The sequence below is a fragment of the Vigna umbellata genome, chromosome 1 (assembly GCF_029865625.1).
Source record: "Vigna umbellata cultivar VRB3 chromosome 1, Vumbellata_1.0, whole genome shotgun sequence".
Taxonomy (NCBI): Eukaryota; Viridiplantae; Streptophyta; class Magnoliopsida; order Fabales; family Fabaceae; genus Vigna; species Vigna umbellata.
In genome coordinates this window covers 15,982,736-15,992,712 of record NC_142165.1, presented here as the reverse complement: position 1 = coordinate 15,992,712, position 9,977 = coordinate 15,982,736, and the positions used below count along the sequence as shown (strand labels likewise).

Below are 9,977 nucleotides of genomic sequence, written 5' to 3'. Positions count from 1 at the left end.
TAACATTGTAAAGAATAACGAACTAATTAACATTGTAAAGAATATAACTACTATATTGAGCCTCTTAACTTTGAAATATTGATGTTTAATGATTATTTATTAAAATTATCACTAATTTTCACATTTTTTTCTTGTCGTGTTCTTGTTTACTCTTGTCCGAGACTCCATTATTACCATTTAAATCTTGAAAAATCTTAGTTTTATAAAACTACCTGTTAAAAATTGTATTTTAATTCAAGTATCTCCATCTTAAACGAATTTATACAAAATTTAGGATTTAAATATCTAAAATTTTCATTATATGATATATGCTCGAATAAATTTTTTTCTTCAGAAGATCTAACTTAAAATTGAATATCTTATGCATAGATTTTCATCCATTAGATTGGAATGCAATATCTTCTTTTATCATCGGTGGGTCATTTCATGATGTACTTTGAATACCCATCCCTATTACCAGAACCATTTCCTGCAACAGTTTAGTCAAAGTATGGTTTTGCCAAACTGATGAGCATGGGTGACAGATATCAAATTCATTTCATTTTCAACCTAAAACTTTACAATTTATATATTTTATAAATATATAAAATATATATATATATATATACTTTGTGTATTAATGAAGATGATATAAATGCAAAAAAAGAATAGGTAGGGCTAGTGTTATTCCAGAAGGAGTTGTTGAACATTTGCATCTCTCCCATATTCACATGTCACATGCAAGCTTGGTGCAGTGTAGCTGAGTGTGTTTGGACCACTGTGTAGCTGAACAGATATCAAACACAGGGAAAAACACCTTCCTGCTATGCCCCGCGCTATGACCTATATTCCCTTCTATTCATTGCACAAACCCTAGCCTGTGACCATCATATCAAACCCTAGCTATTCTCTTCCTCAATTTTTCCATCAATAATAATATTATTATTATTATTCAAACTCATCAAAACACACTTTCAATAATAACCCTTCTTCCGACATCCATTGTCCGGATTCAGACCAAGCTCCTCATCAAAATGGCCCGTGAATTCTGTACTCTTCTTCGTTAGTTTTCACGTTAATGTCAGTAATTAATCATGCTCAAATCAACAACCTTAATTTCGGCTTTTCCTCTCTGCTCCGGTTAATTCACGTCAACAGTGATTGATTTATCACCTTGATTTGTTTATCGCTACTGTATATATGTTATGGCTACCGCAATCTTAGGACATATAATATATATATATATATACCATTTCTTGTCATTGCTGCATAATAATTAATATTCCCAACTACATTAAATTTGGCACGATTGAAGTCAATTTCATGTGGACAATGGTAGGTCGTGTCCTATCAAATAATTGTTGACCCCAACTCAAAGACAGCAAAGCACACATTCAAACAATTTAATACCCAAATATCACATTCTTTCGTTTCAAAACCAAACTCTCTCTCTCTCTTTCTGCATTAATAAAAATTAAAAAAAAAATTCAAAATAGTGTTCTTGTGTTTGTGTGTGACCTTCGTGTTTTCCTTCTCCCTGGTATAGTTTCTGTAACCTCGACATAAAGCAGACCCGTTGTTGGCTCGTTGTACAAAAATATATTAATTTCTTTTGAAGAAAATCAATTTTAGAAAGTATAAAGGGATGATATATTCGATTAAATTTCCTTTTTTGCCGTGATGAATAATGACTCAGCAATTACCTTTTGCATAAAATAAATCAGGGTATAAAGCGTTGCAGGCATGGGGAACTATATTTTTCGAAGCACAGGATTTTGCACCCAAAAAAGAAAGGAATATACAATTGTATGACTAGGCATTTGACTAGACAGCATGTCGTCTAGCCATGAAAAGGTTCCTATTTATCAGCGCAATCACAAACTAAATCTTTGCCCTAGCTAGTGTGACAACAATGAATAATCCTTTTATAACTATAAAGCAATTTCCTAATAAGAGATCGTTTCATATATATGCTCTTCATTATTTTCCAGACGATCGATGATTAACACACACAGCATATACATATATATATATATATCACTATATCTCTTGTTTATTATTCTGAGTTTTCAATCACAGATACACTGGTTAAATAAACCCACCATGAATTGATGGACCACTTGGTTTGAAATGAGTATGAATAATAATATAAGCACCTGTTTTATCTCTTCTAATTAGCTTAAATATAAAATCCTATCACATTAATTAATACGTAAAACACACTCTAACTCATAATAATAATATTGTCATAAGAATGTATCGAGTAAAACTTCTTATGATGAAGAACTGATATTAAAAATTGCATGATAACAATGTTTTTAGTTCTTTATCAGATATAATGCACCATGGCACACTTAATATCACTCGGCTTTATCATAAATTTTTAGAATGGAGTGAAGCTTGTGAGAGAAAAGTGTTAACTACGATCTCTTCACGCACAGATATAACAATAAATATATAACATGATATTTTCACTCAGAATAAGTTGAAAAAGGCACGATCAACATTCTTGTGACTTCTTTCCCAATGATTTCCGAAAGCTTTTGAAAATTAACAATCATCTGGCTTGAGTCCAACTATAGTTATATATGTTCACTTCAATTTCAATAAACAATTACCACCATAAGCTTTTAATTGCATTAAGTTTTGTTTCACTATTCACCAACAATGATTTCGTTATATTAAACTCATTGCTATCTTACAGAGTTTGTGCATGTGCTGCACAACTGTTTGCAGGTTATTATTACTTGAATGTTTTGAGAGGATTTCTATATTTTGATGCATTACTATTAGATTGCGATCGAAAATACGAGATTTATGCCATTTATCATCACAAACATTGCAATTTAACAATTTTTGTATGATTTACTTTTCTTCTTTGGGAGTGCTCACAGGAAATAAAGGCTATAACTCTTTTTTATGCCCTTGTCTGTATGTCTCCTATAAAGGCCACGAAATTGAGGCAATTTTAAAGCTTAATATTAATATAATCATAAAGAGTAATGTATATGTGTGTGTGTGTGAGCAGAAGAGAACAAGATTTTGATTTGAGAAAGGGTGAGAAGAGGAGATAGGGAATAGGAGGCAGGTGTGTGTTGCTAGATGAAGATGATGAAGACTGATAAAAAGAATCCAGAAGGCATTGAAAGAAAGAGGTTGGTTATGATAAATACAAAAGAACAAAAGTATAGATGAAGAAGAAAGAGACCGCTATGGTCTCAATCAGCTGAAGGTTGTGCAGCACATGTTATGGGTCAGTTATTACAAAACAAGGGAAATTTTCGAAAAGTTTTCTGGTTCTTCCTTATGAACTAAAACCAGCAGTCTACGGAAGTATCATTAACCCTATCATATCATATGTACCTTGACCTATATCATTGGTGGCAGTAGCCACTTGTATGCAATATGAACACACCTCACATGCACATACTTTGAGAAGCATTAAACATTTTGTGCCAAAGAAGAATGCTTTTCCATCTCTAGCATAAGGAATAGACGTCCATGGATGATGGATGTCTATTCCAGTGCCCAATTTTATTGTGTGTTCAGAGAAGTAGTTGGTGTAAATGCTGCTTGTAATTCTCCATTTATACGTAATAATACATTTATGCAAGATATATATAAATGTAGATGGATCGGGAGAAGAAAAAAAGGTGTAATAGAAAAGAAAAAATAATAAAAAAAAAGGTGATTGAATTGCATATGCGAGGGGTTTCACTTTAGGGACTGGTCTGCACTAGGCCAAGTTTGCGAATGGCCAAATGCATGGGAGACAAAGAAAAGACGCACCTGTTTCTCCCAGAAATCGTGCCAAGAGTTAAAAAGAATATATGCTTTTAAAATTCTATGCTTAACCAAACACGAAACCTATTTCGTTCCATTTTGATCCGGCAAACCAACGGATAAACGGGGGAAAAGAAAAGCAGCTTCGAGTTCAGCACCAACCACATAGCCACAGCCACACTCTTAATGTTAATCCACAACAACGAAAATACTATAAACAAATCAAATCCAATTAATCACACAGTGATAATAATTATAATAATTATAATAATGATAATAATAATAAGAAGAAAGCACACATCCAAATGCTGTTAGCTCCAAATGAAAATATATAGTATGTAGTAGATTAGATTAGAGTGTATGATGTGCAATGGAATTGATCGAGAATGAGAAGTGAGTATTTCGATAACAACGAAACAACATGAAAATCTGAACTGAGATTCGGACAAAAAACTAAACAAAATAAACAGGCTCCCTTTAATTTCGTGAATCATCATCTTCGACGTAATCATTTGTGACGAACTCTTAACTAGTCTAGCTAGTAGCAGCTACTTCAGCTGATGATGTTAAGAACTTAAGATCGATGCACATATAACACCCAACAACCTTAACCTTAATTATAAGAGTCCATGAAAAACAAATACCCGGTTTCAACTTTCAATCATTATTAGCTAGAGAGGAGAGAGAGTGAGAGAGTGAGAGAGTGAGAGAGAGAAACGTCCTTAGGATCTTGGGGGTGGGAAGAATTGCGTACCAGCCATGAAAGCATTCATCGGAGCCGGGTAGAGTGAAGCGTCAAAAGGGTTTCCAGCTGTTGTGGTTGTGGTTGTGGCGGCCATGAGAGCGAGTGGCCGAGCTTCACCGCCGCCACCGGAGGAACCCTCGCAACCTGCACTGGCGTAAGGACCGTCCACTCCTTGATCGTAGAGAATTCCCTTGAACACGTGCCCTCCTATGTTCACTGCGGTTTGGTACGCGTAACGCTCGTCCGGTGCATCCATTGCACTCACTTTGACGCACCGAAACACCGCTGGCGAGTTCAGCTCCGGTGGAAATTGACCCACCTCCAACCCTAACCAATAACCAACCAACCCACAGATTCATCAGAACCACAAATCAAATTAAACCGTTCATGTAAATCAAAGAAGCTAGTAGCTAGCTAGCTAGCTCCGATTTCTTCTCTCCCTCTAACGGATCACATGGAATTAGATTAACTTATTAACAGTAATGGAATAACAAAGAGAGAGAGAGAGAGAGAGTGGAAAAAAAAAAAGCAAGGTGGTGATGGGTAACTATGGAAGAGAATTTCACTTTCAGAGTGAAGTGATATGGACCATAGATGTTAGGTATCAGACATAGAAGGCTATACTTGCTTGAGATCTCACTGTATCTTGATCTCTCTAGCAATAATATCTCATCCAATAGACTCAAATACCTATATAGTTTAACAACACGAAGAAGGATTTTCATTTTATGAACTTTTCTATCGTATGTGTATATATGGTGTTTCATCGTAATTTATTCTTTTACCTGTGGTGGTGATAGGAACTGGAGCGCAAGCGAGGGAACCACCGGCTGCAACACCTTCGATACTTTCCCTGTGTCGTTTGGAGTGATCTCCACGAAACTGTGGTGGTTGATTTTGTTGCTGCAACACAGCGAGTTGTTGCTGTCGTTCACGGCGTTTGGCGGCGGGAACCCAAGTGCTCTTAACGTGAGTCTGGCACTGAAACCCTCGACTCTTGCAGCAGGTTCTGCATCTGAGGTGCGAACAGTCTTTCTTGGCCTGGTTGCCACAGTCCTGACAGTTCATCCCGCCGCCTCCGCCGCCTCCCACGCCGCCTCCGGACCTCATGACGGTGAAGCCGAAGCGGTTGGACTCATCCGAGAAAGAGACAGAAACGTCGTCGTTTACGTTGTTGGAGGAGCTGTTGTTGGCGGTGTTGTTCCTGCGACTAGGGCCCACACCGAAGGAGTAGTAGTTGGTGAAGTTGTGGTGGTACGAGGATTGTGGCCATATCTCGAAGCCCTTGTTGGTGTTGTAGATCTCGTCGTTAACGTTTCTGAACAAAAATTGACTGTTAGTATTATTGTTGTTGTTGTTGTCTTCTCTGTGATCCTCCTCGTCTTCTGCTTTGTTATGCCTTCCTCCTAGAGAGAAGAACCCCGCCATGCTCTGTTGCACTCTACGATCCCCAATTCAGAGATAATATCCATATCAGAAAGAAGAACCTTCGCGAATCTTTAAACAGTTCTTCACAGGTTTATATATTTTCAGACACACACCCCGCAACTGTAATACTAATATTTTTGGGTTTTACATATAAAGTGCATCTTTAATAAATTTTCTGACCGATACTAATACTTATTAATTTTCCACCCACTCAAAACCCTTTTTTTTTCTTTATTTTTTCCTTTGTGGGTCTTGTTGACTCTCACTCTGTCACTGTGCCCAGACCGTGTGGGGGCGTCTCAACTATGATCTTCTGATCTCTTCCTTTTTTCTGACTAAATCAGAAATTAGGTGCACATCCCAAATTTCTAAATTCCCATTACTTTCGTTTTTAAACCGTAAAAACTATAATAACCACGTCCTCTCCTTCAATTTTGTTTCTTTCATCAACCCACAGGGTGAGATATTTTAAAAACGAACGTGACAGTAAAATTTAAAGATTAAGTTTTTATTTTTTGGTGAATTTAAACGTTTTGCAGGTTTTGAGGAAAAGCGATATTGAAAAAGAGAGAAAACGAAAGAAATGGTTGGTGTTTGTGTGGCGCAATAATGGCAGGGAATTAGAGTGTCTGCTACGCCGCCATGAGAAGTGGAAGCAGCGAAGAATTAGAAGAGAGAGTGGTTGGGAAATGAAAGAAATGTTATGTTGTGTTGTGTTGTTGTGTTTGTGCTTACTCAGACTCAAACTGAGAGTGTTTGTTGTGTTGGTGCTGGTGTTGGTGTTTGTGATGTGAGACGGGGGAACAACAAAATCTGGGACTGCCAAGTTCTGAGTCTGGAATTCGATAGATCTGCGGGAATTTTGACCATCGGAGGGTGGAGGATGTTCCACGTGTCGCGTCACTGTGTTTTTGTTATTCGTCCTTGCAGCGGAAAACCCGGTGGTACTTTGTCTGAGCGTGGCCATAATTAAGATTGTTTTCTTGCGATATTTATGGTGTGAAGCGACCACATATGATATTCTACACATGACAGCAGAGGAAACCCAATACGCTGCGTCACGCACATGCACTTACCTTCCTCACACGTCCCCATCACCGCTCAATTCTTCCTCCACTTCCCCATCAGACGCCTCTCCCACATCATATTCTTTTTCCATGTTCGCTTCCACTTCTCATCATCCATAAAATCAAATATATTCTTTTTTTTTTCAAGATTAATTAACTGATTATTAATAAAGAATAAAATGTAGTGTTTTTTTAATAGCGCGATTTTAAAATATTCGTCACGCGTTATTGCGGCGAGGATATATTACCGATTCCGTAATATATAAATTAAAGATTAAAATATTCTTGAAAATATAAATATAAGGATAACGTTTTTCTTAATGTTTGAAACTAACAAGTACCTTCCTAATTTTAAGCAACTACTTCTATGTTAGGATTGATTACAAGTTAATTGAATATTAAAAACATAAAATTAGTTGGGTTAAATTTAGCTTAAGTCGTATTATATATTCACATTTTGATGTTCTAATGTTTCTAAACATTTTATGTGTGTTTTTTCCTCTTCAAAATCGGTATATGCTCATAAAAAAAGAGTCAAACCCTATATTTTTAAGATTGGATGAAAGTCTTGAGAATTCTCTGATCCTGTCTTAATTCTTATCTTGAAAATTTTTCTCAAGTGGCAAATCTTCTTCCATTTAAATAATTTTAAATAATCTATTTCTTTCATAGGATTAGTTACTTATATTTCCTTAAGTTGATGAAGTGAAAAAAATGATAATATATATTTTTTATCTCTTTCAATTTTCTTTTTCCATTCATCTTTTCTCTCTTTCTCTTACATTCTCAATTTACTTTGGTGGTTCCATTTTATTTTTCAAACATGTTAATTAATATATAATTTTTTTTAATTTTAATATATCTTATATATTTGTCACCCCAAAATTCTAATATATCTATTTTGACACTTCTAAAATATTTCTTCAAGATTCACACCGCATGTTTATCCGAAAATCAGAAAGATTAAAAGAGATTTTAAGCCTTCTAAAAAAAAGTAATTAAGTGCAAAAGTTTAAAACTTAATTGTTAATGCTGACTTTTTAACGACTTTTCTTTTTATTTTTTAGATATTTTTTGGGTTAATTATCAAGTAGTTATTAACTTCTTTGGATGTATTAGTGACAGTTTAGTATTTTAAGTAAAAAATTGTGACAATTGCATTCTATAGTCAAGCTTCATAAAATCATCTTGTTATTATGAAATCGATGTTAAGGTATAGAGTTTAGTAAGAAATTTATATTTTTACACCCATTTACATAATTATTTCCTGAATATGTTAAGAGACAATAGTATGAACTAACTATTTTGGTTGTTGATAATAGATAAGATGTTGATGCACGATATCACCCACTTTTTGTAAATTTCTTTTTTAAAACCTTTGTGAAATTGTGAATTTGATCACGTAAAGTAAGTGGAAATTATTAAATACAACTATTTAGAATTATAAGGAATGAAATATCATATATAGTTAAAATATTTAGAATTAACAACGTGTTTGAATTGTATGAGAAAATGCTAACCGTATAAAAAGTTTTATAAATAAAAAAAATGTAAAACAATAACTTTATGATCATTTAAGTCCCTATTTTAAAGTTGGATAAACAATTTTAAATTTTCAACTATATATATAATTAAAATGAATTTGACATATATTATAATTATATTCAACGATTCAAAGTCAATTACGTTTAACTTAGACTTAAGGTGAAGAGGACCAGCCAAATTAAAGAGGTTTCGATCGATTTTATTTGCTTTAATTGGATTAAAATTATATAATAATTAATTTCAGTTTGAAATATAGTTATATATCACTAAATTTAATATAATATTTAGTACTACTACACACTCCAGTAGATTCATCTTGTGTGCGTGGAGCATTGCTTTCAAATTCAAGTTAAAAAATATTGCACTTTTTGTATTAATTTAGTATCTTTTTGTGATTTCAATTTCCAAAATTTTCATACGTATTATCCTTCCCTTTTAAAAATCGCTAAAATTTTGTCCTTTTCATTATATCTCCATTAAATTTCAAATTATATTAATACATTTTGATAGTTCTAAATCAAGTTAAGTTAATTATTTTTCACACAGTGATATTTTTTAGTTAAATTTAGTCTTTTTAATAAATTACATTTTATTAAATACATTATATATTATTAAGATGAAAATATTTTATTCTTATAAATATCCTTTAATTACAACTATTTGCAATATGTAATTTTGAGCTAATGCGAACCATATTGTCGATCTGGTTAAAATGGTGAAAGCCAAGGTAAAAGTGTATCTCTAAATCAACAATATGTTAAAAACTAGGAGACAAATTAAAAGATAATTGGAAGAAAAAACGCAATAAACCAAGAATTTAAAGGGAATGATATCATTGATTGAAGTGAAAAAAAAAAGCTTTAAAAAGTTTATCTGTGATGTCACTAATTACTTTGGTTAAATTATAAAACCCATTAATACCATAAAATAAAGAAATTTATTCTCGGGTGTAGTGAGAATTTTCAGATTAATGATATCAACAATTCAAATCCAACCTCGTTTTCAACTCAAAATTCTTGGCGTAATCATTATATGATTGACACTCAATTTCACATTATAATAATCTCACACATATTAAGAAAAAAAATTATTAATTAATAAATAAAATTACTAAAATGTTCTCACATTTACTTAATAAAGATTGATCAGCTTGCTTTACATTTTTCTCAATTTTATTATACATGATTGTTGTGTCATTAAAGACATAATAACTACATCTTTCTATAATACATTTATCACTAGATTTTTTTTATAAATATATAACACACTAAGGGTTGTTTCTCACTGAATTAAGTGGTTTGTAGCTTTTTCGACATAATAGCTAATACTGATCAAATAGTTCAAATAAATATTTATAAAAAATATTGAAATAAAATCATAACTTTTGCATTGAAAACAATAAATGATAATGAATTTACAAAATCATCGAA

The 9,977-nt window shown here is 33.2% G+C and overlaps 1 protein-coding gene across 1 annotated transcript; it reads right to left on the bottom strand.

Annotated features, from left to right (window-relative positions):
* Positions 1-4,078: 4,078 nt before the first annotated feature.
* LOC124823097 (protein SHI RELATED SEQUENCE 5-like) lies at positions 4,079-7,053 on the bottom strand. The gene is made up of 2 exons (XM_047295236.2): positions 5,293-7,053; positions 4,079-4,834 (listed from the first exon to the last, which is right to left on the bottom strand). The coding sequence occupies exons 1-2, from the start codon at positions 5,933-5,935 to the stop codon at positions 4,485-4,487; spliced, it is 993 nt and encodes a 330-aa protein (XP_047151192.1). The 5' UTR covers positions 5,936-7,053; the 3' UTR covers positions 4,079-4,484.
* Between the last annotated feature and the right edge of the window lie 2,924 nt (positions 7,054-9,977).

Excerpts from the sequence above, each read along its gene's own strand:
- LOC124823097 (XM_047295236.2), bottom strand. The coding sequence starts at position 5,935 with ATGGCGGGGTTCTTCTCTCTAGGAGGAAGGCATAACAAAGCAGAAGAC. Across the intron at positions 4,835-5,292 it reads AGTTCCTATCACCACCACAG|GGTTGGAGGTGGGTCAATTT; the intron begins GTAAAAGAATAA and ends GTTATTGGTTAG.